Here is a 22,266-nt window from a genome sequence, read left to right on the forward strand (position 1 = left end):
GGAATTGACACAGCCTTGCTAAAGGCAGCCATATAAATACAAATACTAGCTGATGTAAGTTTCTAGGAAAGAAGGAGTTGACATGGCCTTGCTAAAGGCAGCCATACAAGTACTATTTCTGTCACCATAAAGTATTTTTCCAGGAAATGTGAATATTATCATTAGATTAAAATTAAAAAAATAAGGTTGTTAATTTGTTACTATAACCATCAACTGACTATAACATACAGAATAATTTGCTACATGAGTAAAATCACTAACTTCCAATTTATACAAGATAAGAAGTGATGTTGTCAGGCCAGACATCTGTACATTACACAGTTACCTTCAGGCAAAGGTGGAGCACACACTTAATTTTAACTATTTCCACTGAACACAAACAAATGTTTTATTTGTATTTCACAAATTTGATTCTGGTCACGTCCTATGTCTTGCAGCTAATGAGTACTCACATTTCACCAAGATATAGAATATACAATATAAATGCCTGTAAACAAAAAACTCAGTTACATGGTAATACGGTATTCATCTAAAATCTGTCTTTTATTCTGCCGTCTAGCAACCATTGTACTAATGATTTACATCTGTACATATTGACAACAACTTTCTACTAAATCTTAGAGGAAATGCACCTTATTACTAGACAGCCCCATTTAGTTTGGTGATAAGAACACTGACTGAGTCTTATTTTACTAAGTCCTAGCTGTTTGTTGAGTTGGATTTGTTAGTCAAACATACTATCAATTACAAAGGTGTAACCATATACAGCTGATTAATCTCAGTTATTTTATCACATTAAAAAGTAAATGTCTGAAATAAGATTATGTTATATCCATAATTTATCACATAGAAATTATGTATTACAGTTCAAACATGAAGAATTAATGGATCCAGACAAAGTACAATAGTGTAAAAAATGTTAGTCTTGATGTTAACTGTGGTTTTTAAACTTCAGTTTACATCCAGAATATCATTTTTACACTGAGTGAAGGTATAAATCATAACAATACTGTATAGGAACTAGACTATAACAGTGTTTTTGCTAAGGTTTGGGAACCCCAGTAACAGAAATGGGGAAAGAGGTAAAACTGGTAGTGCTTCCCATGCAATGTATCATAATTTTGGTGGGGAACCCCGGTAAAATGATGTGGGAACCCCGGTAGATTTTACCTACTTACCGCCCTTAAATAAAACACTGTATAAAAATGTACATTAACTCAAACATTTATAATTTCAGCTATTATCACCTATAAATTATAATAGTATTGTACAATTGTAGTGAATGTATGAATGTTTTGAAGCAATTTATTTATAGTATGTCAATATATGATATTCAGTATTTTCAATGTTGGAGTGAGAGGTCACCCTACAAGCTTCCACATATACCAAAGTTATAGACTGCGCTCCTGACCTCATTGATCATGTAGCACACTTGTATATATCTATTGTTATGCAAATATAACATGAAATCTATTTATTATGCCTTCAATGACAATTAATGGTTATGTTTTGTTAGCCAGTTCTTTTCCAGAGAGTCTCACACAAGGCACTCAATGCAGCAAGTTAGAAATGATCATTTTTAGTGTTTCAAAGTGGAATCAAAACACTCAAGCTTTTTAATTATAAATTCACTTTAATACCACATGCATGTCAATCTAGTGTTACCCAATTCTCTACCCATGGTATCGAATCATGCAACCTGATGTTACCCATATTATCGAATCATGCAACCTGATGTTACCCACATTATCGAATCATGCAACCTGATGTTACCCACATTATCAAATCATGCAACCTGATGTTACCCACATTATCGAATCATGCAACCTGATGTTACCCACATTATCGAATCATGCAATCTGATGTTACCCACATTATCGAATCATGCTACCTGATGCTATCCAATGCTACCCACATTATCGAATCATGCTACTTGATACTATCCAATGCTACCCACATTATCGAATCATGCTACCTGATGCTACCCAATGCTACCCATGGTATCAAATCATGCAACCTGATGTTACCCACATTATCAAATCATGCTAGCTGATGCTATCCAATGCTACACATGGTATCAATTCATCTCTTCATCATTCATCCTGCATAGCTCAGTGAGAAGGTAAAGAAAGATCTTGAGATTGAATGCTACAGATAGCACTAGACTAATGTATTGTACATTGTATACATCATTACATATATCATCAAATAGGAAAGGGATTGTTACAGATGTATGAGTAATACAATCAATTATATGAACTTGAATGAAGCAAGTTTCAGACTCAGAATCTCAGACTAATCAGGGATTTAGATCAATTGACTGATGAGAACTTGAAAGGATATCGAATAAAGTCATTAAAATTAAATACAGTGGACCAAAGAAACCCAATATAAACCATGTTAAATATCATAAAGCTGAACTGTGAACTGTTTAAGCAGAAATTTAAATTCAGAGGATAGTATTATTGCTTGTATTCTGGGAAGAAGTGTTTGTTCATGTAAATAGTAATCATTTTAAAAATATGAGACAAACTCTTTGTGAGTAATGCTTGCCACCACACCCATTAATTGCTCCACATCCAAGCATGCCATGTATTTTCTTTGCATTATTTGCACTCATACTCAAAGTCATTAGATGCCAATTTCACATGAGATATCCTGAGAACCATTCACGTCTTGCAGAGATTTTGACAGATTAATGTAATGACCACACCTATTGAGTCATTGCGTTTTCGGTTTAATATGTACAGCATCAGCTGGCCCTACTGTTTCTCCTTCATCAATTATAATATTGATAATGGTATTTTGTGGTGTTATAACCATCTCATATATGCACTGAATAGTGTGGGAACCGTGGAGAAAATAACAGGTAAGCAGTTTATGATATTCATTATAATTTGCAATCTTAAGATAGATTCAGTTTTTTAAAAAAATTCAATAGCTGTTTTTATTGGCTCATGTACAGTTGAAAGAAATCAAAATATTGGTCAAACATCCAATCATACATGAACAATCTACCAGAATAAAAATTCCACACTATTATGATTGATTGATATCATAATTGATAAGTTTTGGAAACATAACTTGTTTATTGGCTTGTCATTACAGAAATTAGTATTGACACAATTATATCATTTGAGAGATAAATTATATGTTTGTTTTGTTTTCAATATAATTTTCTTGCTCAAAGTAGATGCATAACATTATTTTTAAATTTTTTTTTCAGTCCAGAAGAAATGCAGTTGTGTTCCAACACTTGAGAATTAAGCAGAAATACATACAAACATATGCATAATCTTTGAAGTGTGAATTTACAAGGCCAAGGCTGAACAGGATCATTTTTGATCCAAGCTTAGTATATCTGTTTTATAGTCTGCAAAATGTACATATGATAAACAGTACAGTGTGTAGCACTGGCAGAACTTATATATTAGTTTTTTAATTGCACACCAACACAATATCAAATTGTTGATACAAATAAAGCAAAAATCATCTTGATTGCTTACTTGTGTATGTTAGAATACTTAAGATCAAAAGTTGATCTGAAATTCATGTGTCCCTCACTCATGCTTGTGTTACTACTTAAGAAACTGATATGATTTAGTGTGCCTTATTAAATCAAATTAAAATTTAAGTACCTCTGCAATCTTAGTCATTTACATATCTCTCTCCAAAAGCTTTAACTTTAAAGCAACAGGATGACATTCTCTATCAGTGTGCCCTCTGTATGATAGCCAAATTTTGTTGTTGCGAGTCAAAATGATAAAAACTGAGATTTCTTGTGATTCACCATGTAATTTAAGAGATAGGGGAACACCAAATATTGGTGCGTCAGTGGCGCGTCAAATTGGCTTACCAGGGCACACTGTTCTCCATAATATAACATATTAGTACTATAAGGTTTAAATATCAAGACATTTTTAAAGAATTTGACTTAAAAAATCATGATTGCAGATGATCTCTGCTTGATAAGGTCAAACAAAATACTAGTTTATAAAATTTAAGGGAATCTCGAACTTCAAGATTATTTCATACATACTTGAACCATACATCGAATAACATTATATCCATTACGAAGAAGATTAATTCTCATAAATTTAAATATAACTTATCTAATAGAGAGTTTAATTAGTCTACCATAAATAATTTAGTCATCTCATCCTATCTTGCCAATAAACAAGACAACTCAAAGTTCTGAACCTAGTTCAAAATAAGTTCACAGTAACAATTCCTTGGTTAGATTTAAAAACTGCTGAATTAAACAATTCCTTGGTTTTATTTAAAACTGCCAAATTAAACAATTCCTTGGTTTTATTTAAAACTGCCAAATAAAAAATTGTCTACACTCTGCCTTGGTTTGATTAAAATCTGATGTAGTGAATATGGCTGAATTTCTTTATTTACCTCTATTTTCTTATTTATTCGTGATAAAATTATATAAACAGACAATATGTTTAGATTTTATCTTTTTTATTTATCATTTAGTGTGATTATAAATTAGGATAAATCTCACCCTGTTACTGCATATTTCAACTGCAACAATATTCTTCAAGTTTAATTACAACTTTACAACTTGCTACTCATTATTGGATACTGATAAATTGTTTAATTTTCTTTAATTCTAGTTTTACTTACATTTTAAGATAAAAACAAACTATTTGTGTATTTATATAAGCAGATAATATATATTCAGATATACATCAAAATGAGTTAATATTTGCATTATGAAGGTCTGGAGTATTTAATTTAGTGACAGATTTCATAAATTCAGTTGAGATTTATTTTTAGATGTAATCTTAGATACAGATAGTTCTTGTATCAAATAGGCTCTTGAAAATTATTCATTAATTAGAGAAATATCAGTGAATTTTTTATAAATGAATAACAAAGTAATTTTAGTGTATTCACAGTTATATAATTAATTCTATAAATCTTTGCTTTTTGTAGATTTGCAGGATTATTAATGACTAAGAACTGATTTTGTATAAAATTATGCTGAGGAAAACTACTTCAAGTTGTATCATTTCTATGGAAATTACACCCATTTGATTATTTATAATAATATATATTTATAATAATATATCCAATAGTAATACTAGGTTTGAGTTCAGTCAGTTGCAAGTGATGGTTAACTTGCACACATCAGTAAGTAGAATACTGTTGCAAGTGATGGTTAACTTGCACACATCAGTAAGTAGAATACTGTTGCAAGTGATGGTTAACTTGCATACATCAGTAAGTAGAATACTGTTGCAAGTGATGGTTAACTTGCACACATCAGTAAGTAGAATACTGTTGCAAGTGATGGTTAACTTGCATACATCAGTAAGTAGAATACTGTTGCAAGTGATGGTTAACTTGCACACATCAGTAAGTAGAATACTGTTGCAAGTGAAGGTTAACTTGCACACATCAGTAAGTAGAATACTGTTGCAAGTGATGGTTAACTTGCACACATCAGTAAGTAGAATACTGTTGCAAGTGATGGTTAACTTGCACACATCAGTAAGTAGAATACTGTTGCAAGTGATGGTTAACTTGCACACATCAGTAAGGGTGAGGTTTTTTTTTTTTTTGTTTCTCATCTCCAATGGAATAGTCAGGTGGGTCGGGCGGGCGAAATAAAAAAAAAAGGGGGGCAAGAAAAAAAAATGTATTTTTTCAGTTCTATTCTCTATCCTTTCTGTCCTGTTAGTCTCTATACAACTTCATTTCTCTTCTCTTTATTGAATTCCTTGTTACAAGTCTCTTTCCTTCATTTTAGCAAGGTTGACAAGTCTGTAGAACAACTTTGTAAGAAGATGATTAAATACTTATCATCCTGATGGGTGTACCTCTGTAGCCATGAGCTATTGTGTGATTTTATCAGGAGTACTAATACATTCGTCCTATTAATCAAAGTGGCATTGCCATCGCTAACAATGTTTTCAAGTTATCCAATTTGAACTTTAGTATGTAACTTTTTGAAACACTTACGTGATTGTCATCAGTGTGCTAGATGAATTTTCATTTATATAAACCATTACTCCTATGAAACATTTTTCTTCAGTGTGAACTTGTCAAAATAATCCACCAGATAACATGTAAACATTTCTAGAACTCAGAACCCCTTTGGGATTTACTGTTTAAAAGTAATTAAAAGTAATAATGTGAATAAGTAAAAAAGTCAGGTTACATGTTAGATGTAAACATCGGAATGTCTTCAAAGGTCATGCATGTCATTGGTCATGAAACGCTATGGAGTCGGTCATTTCCCTGATAATACAACTGATTTCAAGCTAAAAACTGGTCAAGAAATTAGGAATGCAGTATGACTTTTACCAATTTTAAGCATAATTTTGAAAATGATGGAAATATTCTGAGCTATTATTAAATTGCAGCAAAATGTACCGCGTGACAGTATTAATTTTGAGCCCTGTCCCTCATCAAATCTCAACGACTTCTGCCATGATGAAAGACACATGCTGCTCTGACGTAACAAAGGGGTTGGGTGGGTGGGTTGGTGAGAGGGGGGGGGGGGTTAGACGGTGGTGTTCTGCCAAGGTTTCCAACAAGTGGGGACACAGGCCCCTTGGTTCCAAAAAGTGGTGTCATTTGACAGGGAGTGGGGTCAATTATTAATGTCTATGAAATATTCATATAAATTATCTCAGACCACTATAGAGATACTGTGGTCTGAGATATTCCATTACGTATAGACCATTACCTAACTACATAAAAAAATTCCATTCATAATAACAGTTCCCAGTAAGCTATTTTTTGAATATATATATATATATATATATATATATATATATATATATATATATATATATATATATATATATATATATATATATATATATATATATATGAATGATATATTGTTTAGAAAGATTGGACAGCCAGGTAGTCACAATTTTTAATCTGAATATCAATGAATAGCAGTGCTAAAATTTATAATTCCCTTTTTTCAGACAAGGACAATGAACAACTTCAAAATAAGTCACAGTGAACATATGATTGAATAAAAACTTTGAGAAATCCTAAACTTGTAACCACTTGTTTCATTTTTAAAATTGTTAGTACACTGCTGTGTTTATCATTCCCTCTTCAAATTCATGACATTTTTAAGAAAAAAAATCCCTGACTTTAAAAAGTACCAAATGTGAACGAAAAACTTACAAATAATAGTCAAACAAAATTTAAAATAATTTATTTTTTATTAATTAACCGTTACTGGCTGTGTATAATGATTTGGTCCTGCTATATCAAATGACAGCATAGTTACCTACCGTAAACTTGCTGACATTAGGTGTCCTTGAAACTCAGAACTTGAATCTTTAACTAAAACTATCAACAAAGTCAAAGTTGGGATGCTCTGTAAATATTACATCAATTTTTTTCTGATTTGCACAACAAGTTCATTCTTCATGTCTGACCGGGCGCACATGCATCGGCCGTCTATAGTAGCCATGCCAGTGATTACGCATTGATTCAGTGCCCAACATTCACATGTGTCACTAGCACTGTCAACATCATGCAACACGATCCCCTTTTTCGGAATCAAAATACACATGTACTCATTTAATTTAACCCATCAACAAATGAAAATCACAACCTGTCCCATAAATTTGGTTCACGAAGGCTTCTGAGCTGTGGCATGGGAGATAGATGTTCCGGTAGCAAGTTCAGTGTTTCGCACACGTCAGTGATTAGGTCAGAGGTCACGACAGTGACAGTAGGCAAAACATGTGACGAGAGACGTCCATTTCGACGTCTCATCTAATCCCTCTAATGTTTTAATTTGTAGATTAAGTTCATCAAAGTTGATCTTTTTGTGGCATTTTTTATGTTAACAATAGAACTGCGCGTTGTCACTGTAACTGTATCTTATATGATGTCAACAAAACTTTCCCTTACGCAGTCAATATACTTCTTGTGGGATTCACGTCGAGTCAGAGCCTGGCCTGGTCCGGCCGTGGACTTAGATAATTTTGATGTCTGCCGTAAAATGAATGCGCCAAAGCGACGCACGGTGGGAAAATTATTGCTTCATTTGTAATTTTAGGGGGCCAATGTCGCAAGGTCGTGGCCTCGGCAGAACTGGCCTAAGACGCCATGGGGAACCTTACAATTTGCTGTGCTCAGGGGTCGGTCGGAAATAAAAAAACTTTTTTTTTTCTGATGTCGGAGCTGCAAATTAGGGTCGGTCGGGAGATGAGAAACAGAAAAATAAAAAGGGCCGCCCTAAGTAGAATACTGTTGCAAGTGATGGTTAACTTGCACACATCAGTAAGTAGAATACTGTTGCAAGTGATGGTTAACTTGCACACATCAATAAGTAGAATGCTGCAGAATTAAAATTACATCCCCAAAACATGTATAACTTAGTCTGTGTCGCTTTAAATATTAAATTGATAACCAGGTATGGGAAACTATTTTTGATAAAATATAAATAAATCGAGAGTCAATACCAAAGACTTGAAAGAGGAGACAACATATCATGATGTGAAATAAAGAGGTTTAATTGTAAATATTGCTGTATGTGTGTTTACAACTCATCTTGTTTTTGTAATGGTGCATTAATAGATAAATAAATGAAATATTAACACAACTTTGAATTGTATCAGCTGTACTTTGTAGTTTGTTGATGTCATGCATGGTCTGTTTAAGATTTACAGGAAATCTTACCTATCATCAAAAAAAAAAAAAAAAAAAAAAAAAAAAAAACTAGAAAAATATCATCAATGTCCAGCACAAACTATTAGTCTCGTCTTTAAGTTTTTATTTGATACTTAGTTACAGGACCATTCTCACTATGTTATCTGACTTCAACAATTCTGGCCTTCAGTTTTATTAGAGGGTGTTGATTTTTACCTGATCTGTTAATTATCAACTGTATATTGATCAGGAATAAAAAAAACAAACTGTAAAAACAAACTGTCATGTTTGCATTTGTCAGATTTGCTTTTATCTTGAAATATTGAACTAAATATCCAAGTGTGAACTGAAGTTGTTAGTTTTGGACAATTTGTTTGTAATACAAAATAGTTGTGTCTAAAAAGCAATGACCCTTTTTTTTCACTACCATTCTGCAATACAAATTAAAAGGTCTCTGTGTGAGTGGTTACTGTTGATAGATTGTGCACATAAATCATACAGTGTATACCTTATGTTCGTATACATAAGGTCATTGAGTGTCAGTAGATAAACATTCCTGAAAGACAAAATTCACTTCAACATATATCTTTGTAGTAAAGCTACATATTACCAGTGTTTTTGTAGATTATTACAATTCTTTGGAACCACTTTTGTAGACAGTGTGACAGTTATGGGTAGAAATTCTGACCACACAACACACATAACCACAATGAATTTTTATGGGATTTTTATTACACTGTCTTGCCACAGAGCCTTGTATTAGACAGATACTTTAACAAAAATAGTGAGATTTTCAAACTCTCTTAACTGCATCTTTTAGATAGTTCCAACTGGGTTGACAAGAACAAAGGTAAATGTAGATTTGTCTGTGTGTATGTGTGATAATTTATGACTGGTCAATAGTAGCTCTGCACTTTACAGATAGTTCCAGTTGACTTCAGTTTCACTATTTTTACTTTATTTAAAACTAAAGTTTGACATATTTGAATGTTAATTACTGAAATACTGAGAATTGTTGTGTTGTTCAAGGAAATACCACAACTTGTTTATAAGAATGTAAAACCCTCTAAATTTGTAAGGCATCTCAGGGTTTTGTACGAAGCAACAGGTGTTTTTACTCTATAAGTACTTGCTATTCAGTCTTCTGTAAGAGCCGTCGTCTGTGCAAGGCTTAGAGTACAAATGGCCATATCGTGACCCTCTAGTTTAAGATAAGCTTTCAGTTCAGCATTAGCAGGAAAAGAATTGAATGGCAGTAGAGCAAGACTGTTGGTAAATTTGTCATAACTCAGTCAGCTGTCATCCTTCACTTAACTTGTATGAAGGGAAGTGGAGGCAGTACATGTTGTGTAGGTGGCATACTTGTTGGTGACATACATACATTGGCGGCATGCACACATATATAGTCACTCACAGGTACATACATACATTGGCGGCATGCACACATATATAGTCACTCACAGGTAGTACATACTACTAGAAATGAATGGTAATCCAATTCCTTCCTTCCTGACTGAGTGTACCTGTATGACCTCCACGAATGATGTCATTGAAATTAGGGTGTGGCAGCCTCACCTTGTCGTATAAATCAGTGGTTCAAGGTGATAGTGTCATTAAATTCTGTATTGCTCATGATGTCAGAAAATATACCATATAATCCTAGTGAAGTGTGTGCAAGGACCGTCTAACAGAAGTGAATTGTGTAGTGTTTTCCTATTCCTAGCTCACTAGTGGGTGTGGTCTCCTAGTGCTTGTAACATTGCTTTAAGAATGACTGTATCATGTTTCACTTATTATACACAATGTATACTGTCATTAGCTTCATTAGGGAAAAATTGTAATAAACGATTGCAGTAAATTATGTGTATTAGAATTCAAATTCAAATTCCCCCGTAAAATAATCAATTATATTTAGCATAACTTAAATTTTATGATTGTAAACAAGATATACAACCAACTTAAAGTTTGAAATAAAATCATTTTTTTACTGTTCATACATGTATACCCATTGTTGCCAAGATATATTATTATCCATACTAGCAATTGAATTGAAATATCATACAGGATATCATTGGTCCAGAAATATGTATGAAGTGAAATATACAGGGCAGTATTGATCTGAAAACATGTGTGAATGAAGACATTGATTGTAGCATAGAAAATTTATTTATATGTATACAAGACAACATGATTTCCTGCCAGGTTGCACAAACAACATTCATCTGTGGCTAGTACAGTATATACTACAGAGTAGAAATGGTTTGTAAACTTAGTTACAGTTGAGTTAAATGTAATGCAGTCTGTTGAAAATAATAAATAATAGCTCTCTCTGTATGTGTATGCTTTATACAGTTTGAATTATTGGCCATTGTTTGCCCTTGTTAGAGTTCACCGAGTCAGCAACCGTCGTGATGGCTTTGTTCCAACATAGTAACCCAGTCCCTTTTATAATACAGTACATCTTTTATTCCAACCAACCAGGTCATTTGTTATTCAGTGCACCATTTCATGCAAGCTAACCGGGTCATGCTTTGTCTGTGTGTACTCGGTTTCCAATAGCCGCCATAAACAGAGTTGTGCTGCAGGGTTAGTTTTTGTTTGACCTCGTCAAAATTATCTATTAAACAAGTTATAATTGGGCACTATGACTGTGATAAATGGATGTTAGGCAGGGGACAATGATTATTTCATATCAAGTTTTGACCGGCACAATAAGAGGTCCTGTCTTGGGCCTTATTTAATGTATAATGACCTTGTCAAATGGTCATCTGTGAGACCAAAAGTTATCACCATGGGGTTGTGTTAAGTTAGAATAATGACTTAATGTATAATTAATTGCAGTTTGCCTTCAGCAGACATCAATCTGTCTTTTAAAATTACCACTTGAAAATAACAAGTTTTTTGTTGCAGCTGTTCAATGCAGGGGACTGTGTGTTTGTGTGTGTGTGTTGGGGGGGGGGGGGCAGTTGGTTCCGAGGGAGGTGTCTGTGTTAAATTTTCGGTAGTTTCTCTGAAAGTGACCAACAACTCTCCAAAGTATTAACATACCAACAATGTACCATGTGATGTCAGTGCTTCATCTTGTTCTTTTCTTTTACATGTCACATTATAAACTTAAATTTAAGTATTTAAATAATATTCCGTTCACCATTCTACAGTTTAGAGCAGCTAACATAAAACCATAGTCATTGAGTGTTAAGACACTTCTTCTTATGTGAATATTTTGATCACAATAGCATGTAAATTTATTGATATAATCTGTTCAATAATATGTACATAGTGTTAATGATTGAATTAAATAATGACCTAATGTCTATACCTATTGATGTAAAACTATTAATTCTATATATTATTTACCACTGTCTGACTCATGGCATTAGAAGGCAATCCAGACTACTCTCAGATTAGTCTAGTGCTAGTCTGCATTGAATCACAAGATCTCCCATTATGATTTGATGTCACATTAGCATCTAGACTACTCTCAGATATACTAGACATTAGTACAATTTCCTGAGAGGTATAACATTTTTTACATTAAAACCAAAATCAGCCCGGAATAAAAGACTATATAATATATATTTGAAATATTAAGTGATTGTAATACTTGTTATTTAAGACATGCAAATTGCATAAGTATTACTTTGAGCATATTGGGTTCAAGAAAAAAAAAACACCAGTAAAATTCTAAAATCATGTAAAATCAAGTACTAGTAGTTAAATTCACAAAATGTAATTGTAGTGTTTAAGCATTGCTTTGAATATTTTTTCTGCAAGTTAAATATAGTCAATATGATCATTATGTAGTCTAGTGCTATCTGTGCATCAATCTTTAGAGTAGAAGAGATGATTCAATACCATGTGTAGCATCTCGACTATGATTTATTGGAGAAAAGAATATGTAAACACAATAATAACATACATGTGATGTTATGAAGTGTAATACCCAAGCTTACAATTTTTATTTTATTTAACTGTGTCATCGTGATTTTTTTGTCTGGTCAGTTGTATTTGTTTTCATATATTTCTATTACTGTATGAAGGTATTTCATTCTTGCACATTGATGTGTGTTAACTGTTATTAAAAAAACTCTAATTATAGTAAAAAATCATTGAGTATGGCCATACACAATAATGTTTGCACAGCTGTCATTTATGTGTTGTCAACAAACTCATTGTACAGAGATTCCATTCAATTGACATGTCTGCTCACCTCACAATAATGCATGAATGAAAATAGCAATGCTCCAACAGCACCATCTCCACTCACTGTATGCTTGCCAACTCACTACTCTACTTGCCTGCACTATTGTCACTGTGTGGTGATAAACTTAATAGTTCTGCTTGCCTTTCATTACACCATACCATTATCACTACACAACTAAACTGCACATAAAACATAAGTGTCTTCTTTGTCATGGCGTATTTTTACTACATCGTATAATTTTTTTTTATTTTACTTCATCCAAAAGAACTGTTTGTTAGTTTTATAAATGTACAGCTATGTACAGGAGAGTAGACCACTCCTGGTCAGTGACATGAACTTTGGTCATCAACCATATGCTAGGAGGTCCAATCCTAGTCCTAACCTGCATTTAACTCCCTAGCTTGACTGGAATAATACTTGAAAGTCCCTTGATGAAAGTCCAAGAGAGTACAGTTTTGCTAATTCAGGTTCTTACATGTAGATGAAGTATAGTTCTGTCATGAAGTAATGCAGTTTTATTTTGTTTGAAATCTGACACTGTGGTGCCACTAGCTGTTGTGTTATTTTAAATAAAAGTGCTCTGTTCAAGCATGGATACACAACCAAGTAGCCAGTGATTGCCACCATAGCAAGAACAGTGGCCCAATACATGAACTTAAATACCCACAATGCAGCATTACTTTTCAAATTTTAACAGTTACACTGTTCAAATAATGCATACATTTGACTGATTCTATAGACTAGTAAGTTTTTAAAACCAGGAAGACTAAATAGAATGGAAACTTTAATTCTCACACATGTCTTTTACATGTTGGATAGCATTGACACTGTAATCCATAAATCAATTTGAAATGACACAAAAAAAAAAGAAAAGATAAAAACAATGTCAAGTTACTAATCCTTTGAGATGCATATAATTTTTTTGTTAACAAGTCTTAGTATTGATTTCTTGACTGGCTAGAGACAGCTTAGGATAAAGAGATTGTTATGAGGACTAGAAATTATTGACGAGTTGTCATCACCTTGTAAAAGTTAATCACCTAGTCAGTAAACGTCAAAGACCTAGAAAAGTTGTAGTGTTGCTGTTCTGTTCTGACTTATTTAATTCTTATCAAACAGGAATAAACATGTTTCAGATTCTTTCTGCCTCACCAAACATGTATAAACATTTATTTAGTATAATGCAAAGTTGAATATATTTAGTCCTTGAGTTGTCTGGGTTGCATCCAAAAATAGGTTTTAATTTGTTTCAGAATTGAAAAGGAAGTGAGGTGTAACATTAACTTTACAGTAAATTACAACTGGTCCAGTTCATTTGACTGTCGCCTTAACCAGGATTATTTCATTTACAAACAGTACATCCTTTGAAGTGCTTGATCAAAATCATGCTATATCAGACTATTGGTATGGGTAGCAGTATCCTACCCGTAGTCTTGAAGGATGTGTACATGTACGACTGACTACTGCTATTTCAGTGATCTTAACTGCAGTTTGATTTTTTAATTTATCACTAGTCCTTCAGCATCAAATTTCTGAAATCACAATGAAATGGCACTTGGGATTACTGAAATAGTAGTAGCAACAGCCGTTCTTCAAGACTACGGGTAGGATGGGGTAGGCTCCTGCTTGAACTGTTGTACTAAAGTGATTGTTGATTGAACTATGTGTTTTACTATTTCCTAATTTCCTATATACAATGTATATGCTTATCAGCATCTTTTCAACCATAGACCTAGTTTCATTCCTATATCACAGTATCATTTTGATTTACACCTCCTTAGTTAAAAACCATTTTTTGCATCCAGACTACCATAGCCCCTACACAAAAATCTATGTTTCTACATACAGGACATGAAGTTATCTTATTTACATTTGAAAGACAAATTTTTCATTCATCCATGTATTGATCTCTGTTCCTTCTTTCACAATTGTGTACCCAACAATACATACAAACAAATAAACAAGACATGAAAACAAAAGGGGAACAGGGCATAGGGGTTGATGAAATTAAAGGAATTGTGCAGCTGTCTTCAACTAGTACAATAGAGAAACGGAAGCTGTTCTGTTGAGTCATTGCAGAATAGAGAAACGTGATTAGTAGACACAGTTGTTGAATTATACCAATAGGGTGAATATAGGGTCATTCTAAAATGACTGTTTGTAACTGAAAGTAGAACTGATTGGTGGAGTTTTAAGCTAAAACAACAGTTGTTGAATTATGCATTTAGGTGAATATAAGGTCATTCTAAAATGACTGTTTGTAACTGAAAGTAGAACTGATTGGTGGAGTTTTAAGCTTAAACAACAGTTGTTGAATTATGCATTTAGGTGAATATAAGGTCATTCTAAAATGACTGTTTGTAACCGAAAAATAAGAACTGATTGGTGAAGTTTAAACAACAGTTGTTGAATTATACCAATAAGGTGAATATAAGGTCATTCTAAAATGACTGTAACCGAAATAAGAACTGATTGGTGGAGTTTAAAAAAGAGTTGTTGAATTATGCATTTAGGTAAATATAAGGTCATTCTAAAATGACTGTAACTGAAAGAAGAACTGATTGGTGGAGTTTTAAGCTTAAACAACAGTTGTTGAATTATGCCTTAAGGTGAATACATTAAAGTCATTCTAAAATGACTGCTTGTATTAAAGTAACGTAAGAACTACATGCATCTGGTCTGATATTTTTTTTTACTGGGATTAATGAAATCAGGACTATGATATTAATCCTGAATTTTAATATTTTTTTGCATCAGATAAACAATTGACTGCAACAATAATTTGAACCAGAATATAATTATAAACAGGGTGTGACTCTGTGAGCAATAGGGATATCACAGCAAATATAAGTAATGAATGAAATGTAGGCATTGTAAATTATAGACATGTAAGTTTGGATTAAGTTTAATTTTACATTTTCAACAGCATTAAGGTTTTTAAACTTACATTTTCTATTCACAATGATACTGTATATATGTGTATAATTAAGAGATAGATAGTACAGCTTCACTATTGACATGGCGTCTTCTGATCAGCCATCCCATAATATTTACTAGTGTCATGACAACATGTTAACCTATGAGTTATTTTTAACCAAACATATGATTCATAATTCGTATTTCACTGTCATTTTATAACAGATATGATAGTACATGTATATATATTTAGTCCATATGTCCATATTTTATATCAAATATTGCCAGTGAGAAGTATTACAGCTTGAAAGTTGAAGTTGAAGATTTGAAGGATTACAAATTTTTGGGTTGCTTGTATACCAAAATATTTCATTAAAAAGTGTTGGTAACTTAAACTAAATACATATTTTCAGGTAAACACATAAATTCTGCCTAAGTTTAACATAAACATGTGAAAAGAATTATTAAATTTAATTTTGAAATATTAACCTGCTGAAGTTCAGTGTGTCAAAGTTCAAACAATTTGTTAATTTTAATTTATTCATCATCTTTCCTGTAAATTACTTCAAATGTTGAGATTAATTGGAAATCATGTAGGCAAGAAATTCTGAAGACTCACATAAATACAAAATATAGATAATTTGAAGATAAATATGCAAATTTGACAGTTGTCTTTATAATTCTCCACAGAACAATAACTGCCAGGAAAAATTGTCATCAGCGTTATGATTTATTGATTATGTGAGATGTAACTTATAAGTGCAAACCGAAATTTTCATAAACCACCCACTGAAAATTTGTTTCATCTTTTTTATATTTTCTGAAATGTTTCATAGCATACAGTTTCTTTTATCGATTTCTGAAACTTTAATTATAAACATATATTGATGTAAATTGAGGCAAAAAATAATTTTGGGTGTAGACACACGCGCACACACACACAACATAATATATATACAATTTTCAATTTTGCTTGTTTTTACTGAAAACTATACCTTGAAGTTTGATACCAGGTTAATTGCAAGTGGTTGCCAAGTGTGTTTCACTAAGTACAATATCATGAGTACCTTACAAAAATATAGCATAAGCTCTGCCAAAACGTGTTAACTTAGCTTGTACCAGTTTAATGTACAACACCTACATATCAACCCATGTAAAATGAGGTCATCATGATGGAGTACTGCCCATTTAAGGTGCCAACTGATACCATTTTGATAACTGTATACGTCATATTTGTGTTGTTTATTTGTTTGTTTATTTAGCTAAGTGACCTTGATAGCTGTATTGACAGTAAGCCTTACTATGTTAGATTATACAGGGTGATGTGAGGGCATCTGGACATATCATGAAACATATTAATGTTTGTAACAACTAACTGTAATGATGACCTATTTCAGAGACAGGAATATAATTGATTTGAAGGACAGACTTAATTGATGTGTGTGTAAATGTGTCAATATATTGCTGATGCAAAATACAGTGCCACTCACACGCTATTGGTTATTTTCAAAATTAGAAAATTCTCTGAAATATTCTCAACATACATGTGCTTAGATCTAGCTGGTCATGCTAATATATGCATATTTTTTTCAATTTATTTGATATTTAGCTCTAAAGCCACATTGACATAATTGTGCAAATACCTAAATTGGTTGTCTATATTTATATTTTCATACAAAAACCGGCACACAAGTTAATATTAAATTAAAAAATATACATGTATATAATTAACAAAGCCTTACTGTCTGATTGCAATGAGTATGGATGACATTTAATGATTTTGAAGTTTATGGTGTTTAAAACAATATTATGTACCAGGGCCTGTATTTACTGAAACCTTACTGTCTGACTAAAAAGTGCAGATGGTATTTTAGCCTAATTGTTTTGAAATGAAGGGCGTTTAAAACAGTGTTATGTAAATGTCCTACGTGCGTACTTTATCTCGGCTTTGTCAATTCTGTCTAACAGATGGGTGAACTTTGGATGACCTAGACACAGTCATTGTTGTCACCTGAATATAATGAGGGTACGTCAGTTCTCATATTGGACCTCTGCCAGTGAGACAAAGGATCGACAGTTATATTCAAGACATGCATATCGAACTATTCATATTAATATTAAGTTAATAGAATAATAATGATTGTGATAACAGAGGAGAGATTGGTGTGGTCTAAAAACAATTCACCACAAATTAAAACATAACTGCTATGTTGTTGCCTGATAGGGATGTTAATCATATTCTACAAATAGAAGTTTCACGGGTAATGTCCATTGTGGATGTTAACCTCAATGTGTGCTATTTCAAGTCACCTAATGCATCCCCTCTCCTCAATTTGTTGTCAGGTTTGCTAATTGAAATCTTATTTTTCCCAACTTATAGTATTTTTTGTTTACAAACAAATAACCCCCTGGTAGAAAGAAGATTTGATAAAACAAACATAAGCATGTTTGGTTACAATGAGAAACCCTGGAACAATAACAATAATTCAATAAAGGAAAGCTGATAAAACTGTTGTGATTAACATCTTTCTCCCAACATGTATTTAGTTGTGTACAAAGAATTACCCCAAAGGGAGAAAGAGGATTCCATGTGCATTTCACTATTCATGTAGTTTTGTATTGGAACCCCAGTACAAAGAGACTGGGCAATTTGGTTAGATTAGCTGATTATAAAATGCTGTTAACAGTTGAAAACCATCATTTATTAGAATAACAGCTAGGTTGATAATGTTGTGATGGAATCTTAGTTAAAATTCAACCATTTCACAGAACAAGATGTAAGATGTATTTATTTATAATTGACAGCTTTTGACTAGAACAATCTAATTCACTCATTACAACTCAACAGAGATGAGACCATATTGAATGCAAATACAGACTTAGACAGAGTGAGCAATAATACAAATGTAAAGTTTAATAAGTCATTTTTTATAAATTGTAAATAGAGGACACTGAATTGGATGAGTTTATTTATATCTTTATTCTAAGGTATGTTTAGTTTACAAATGTTTCAAAATCAGTGAAATGTAATCATACTGATAAATACCAACTAATCAGTCAATCAATTATCAAGCAATCAATCAATCAATCCCTACATATAGACTGGTCTTAACACATTGTCATTTTATATTCATATTACATTCATAGAGTACAGGTCATCTCCATTAGTTTTGTGTATAATAATTTATACAAATGTACATGTAATGCACCAATACAGAGCATACAAACAAACATACGTACATGTATCAAAATTAAGCAATTTGCAAACATTATATGTTGTGTACACACATATATCTACACATATTGTGTCATTTATGTATATATGTATATGCATTTCGCATTTACATGTTATGTCATGTACATTGCCTAAGTGTTGTGGATGGAAGGTTCAGTTGATAAACACATATCACAACCATGTCAAATGCTAAATCCTTATGTATCACCATCAGTCAATTCAAATTGTTTTTTTTTCTTCATATTTTGTAATGAAAATAGTTACTCTTATGTTTTGAAATCACACAATTATATATGTATATAGACTTAATCCAAAATGAGGATGTTATAACATTCTTATTTAAGACTCCAGTTGAATGTTGAGAAAAAATAATGATATGAACGATTATAATAATCATGGAGTACTATGTGATACTGTTATAGCCTTCATATTATGGGATACATGTTCTCATACAGTTGGATATCAGTCACTGCCATAATTTATAAACATTCACATACATACATACATGCACACATACATACACACATATACATACACACACATACATACATACATACATACATACATACATACATACATACATACACATACATACATACATACATACATACATACATACATACATACATACATACACACCAAACAATTTCCCTATCGCACTTGCTGATACAATATTGCACCAATGCTATGCTCAATATACACTTCTGGAAATAATTCCCTTGAAATTCCTGCAATTCCAATCCTCTCCTGGAAAAAAAATATTTATGGGCCTTGGAATATGAAATTTATGAATTGATATGCAATGTTATAGTTTCGCAATACAGAATGCAGTCTAAGGTTTAAAAGAATTACTAAGACTTCTGATTGTGTATGTCAATCAATAATTATAATAGAAAGTTAAATATATGTAGACGAGAATCTTGAAATTCCAAATTTGTTTTTGTAGCTGTGGCAATCTTTCATTTCTATATATTTTCACCCATAACTAACACTTTTCTTATACTAACCCAACTCACAGGGTTGTTTAATATCAATTTATTTAAAAGGATTACTTTAATTTCTAAACTTAATATATTTTTACTAAATTTTGCTTTTAATTTTGTTCAATAACATTAACAAATTATGCAAACTAATGTAGACCTTGCTAGAAATGTGCACCTATTAGGGAAATATGTCAACAAGTATTTGAAATAGTAGTTTTAAGATAATTATTGTGTTGACCAAAAAAAAAAAAACGGTCATCAGCTTGGTAACCCACAAGCAGTTCAACATTTTTAGTATTGAGCTTTGGATCTGTCATCCTCATCAGAGTGATACCTAGTGGTTAGCTGTAATATCATAACTAGGCAAAGCCGATAAGCTCACACAGGGTAGAGTCATTTGTGAATGGCTGCCTCATGATGATATCATAGATAGCGCTCTCCACGTGGAAAATGCGCATAGTATATTGAACGTGCATGCGTAATCATTGCGCTGCACAATGCATCCTTGGGTAAAACCACCAAAAACACACCTCATAGTATATAGGGCGCACATGCGTACTGGTCATTGAGCCGCTACGTGAGCTACACCAGCTAATATTGTATTTATCATTCTGATGAGGATCATAACCGTATTGACAAACACAGATTGAAAGCTCCATGCTAAAAACTGTGAACTGTGTGTGCATTATAACCTTTGTACATCAATCCTCTCAGTACAGTAGGTTAGGTTAGAAATTCAGAGTGAAGGTCGTGGTCAGTAAAAAAAGTCACTATAGTGATAGTGATAAGTTGCATGTCAGTTTCCTAACGTTTGCTGTGTAACAGAATGATTCATTCAGTTTACTAGGTATCAAATGCATGACCCTCCTTAAAAACTTGGTCTTTAGTTATACATTCTTATTTCTGTGGGCAGCCTGTGGGAACCATCTTTAGAGCACCTCAAGTAGAATTCCCAAACTTTTATTTTGTAGAACCCCTCACAGATCATTCATAGACTCCCATTTTAGTACCTTTCTAGTACCCTAAAGATGGTAAGATTTGCCAATATAGTCTTGCCATAGCTGACAGGCAGGGGATCCCAACAGGTTTTACAGCCATTTCTAGAAGCTTTCAAAACAATGTAGTGTTTTTTTTTGTTTTTTTTTGGTTAATATTTTTCTCAATATATAAAATCAAATGTTATGATTACCATTTACATCCATTCCTGCCTATGTGTCCATTCTACAAATTAGTGTACACTAGTTTGAATTATTCATATTCAAAACGAAAACAGAAGCTATTACCACTTTGCCTATTTGCAATGCTCGTCAAATTGTCAATTTTTTGCGCATTCAGCACACATGATTATACTTTGTTCGAATGCCAAATCACATACAAAACAATTGCAGATAATTTTGTGTGCCATATCAAATCACAGCGTTTTTGCAGGCATTGTTTATTTTTTGTTTCCTGGGACAAATTTTTATTTGGAAAATATCAATATCTTTTGTTTACAGTTGACCCAACAACACGGAGCGCAACACCTAGTCCCGTATCAGGCAAGCCAGGTAGTAATATTACACTTATATGTGAAACGAATGAAAATCCGCCATTCCCTGAAGGTGAAGCTTGGGAATGGCTTGAGTCTGATAAGGAAGGCGAAAGCTTTACTCCTATAGTGTCTGATGAGGTGTATGATATTAAACCTGTTGATGGTGATGAAAAAAATACGACTTTAACTATAATTGAGTATGACACTGAGCGTGATGAAAAAACATATCGCTGTCAGCTTGGAAATAACTACACAGATATTGTAGTCATTGAAGATCCGTCACAAGGTCAGCTTCTGGCTGTTCAAGTAGATCTTTGTTGTAGTTTGGCTGTTCATAACTAGGCTTAAAATGTTTGTAAATAAAAAGAATATAGTTTGTAGATGCTTGTGCTGTCATTCAGTAAAGTTATTCAATATTTGTGGCAACATTGTAAAGTCATTCGACATTGTAAAGTCATTCAATATTTTGGCAACATTCAATGTTGTTGGCAACATTGTAAAGTCATTCAATATTTTGGCAACATTCAATGTTGTTGGCAACATTGTAAAGTCATTCAATATTTTGGCAACATTGTAAAGTCATTCAGTATTTTTGGCAACATTGTAAAGTCATCCAATATTGTTGGCAACATTGTAAAGTCATTCAATATTTTTGGCAACATTGTAGCATTTCATGTGTCACCATCAACAGCTTCAACCAAATCACACACATTTCATATCAGATATACTGCAAACAACTGTCCTAGTTATAATG

At 32.7% G+C, this 22,266-nt stretch overlaps 1 protein-coding gene across 3 annotated transcripts in view; it reads left to right on the forward strand.

The window, feature by feature from the left end:
* LOC144439730 (cell adhesion molecule 3-like) overlaps positions 1–22,266 on the forward strand; it is a 45,399-nt gene that overhangs the window by 8,992 nt on the left and 14,141 nt on the right. For 2 of the 3 annotated variants that reach the window (XM_078128965.1, XM_078128966.1), the window contains exon 5: positions 21,478–21,528. The exons of the other annotated variant lie outside the window; for it this stretch is intronic. In XM_078128965.1, the coding sequence (XP_077985091.1) occupies positions 21,478–21,528 (51 nt within the window). The remainder of the gene's footprint in view (positions 1–21,477; positions 21,529–22,266) is intronic. 3 annotated transcript variants of the gene reach the window in all.

This window comes from Glandiceps talaboti, chromosome 9 (genome assembly GCF_964340395.1).
Source record: "Glandiceps talaboti chromosome 9, keGlaTala1.1, whole genome shotgun sequence".
Taxonomy (NCBI): Eukaryota; Metazoa; Hemichordata; class Enteropneusta; family Spengelidae; genus Glandiceps; species Glandiceps talaboti.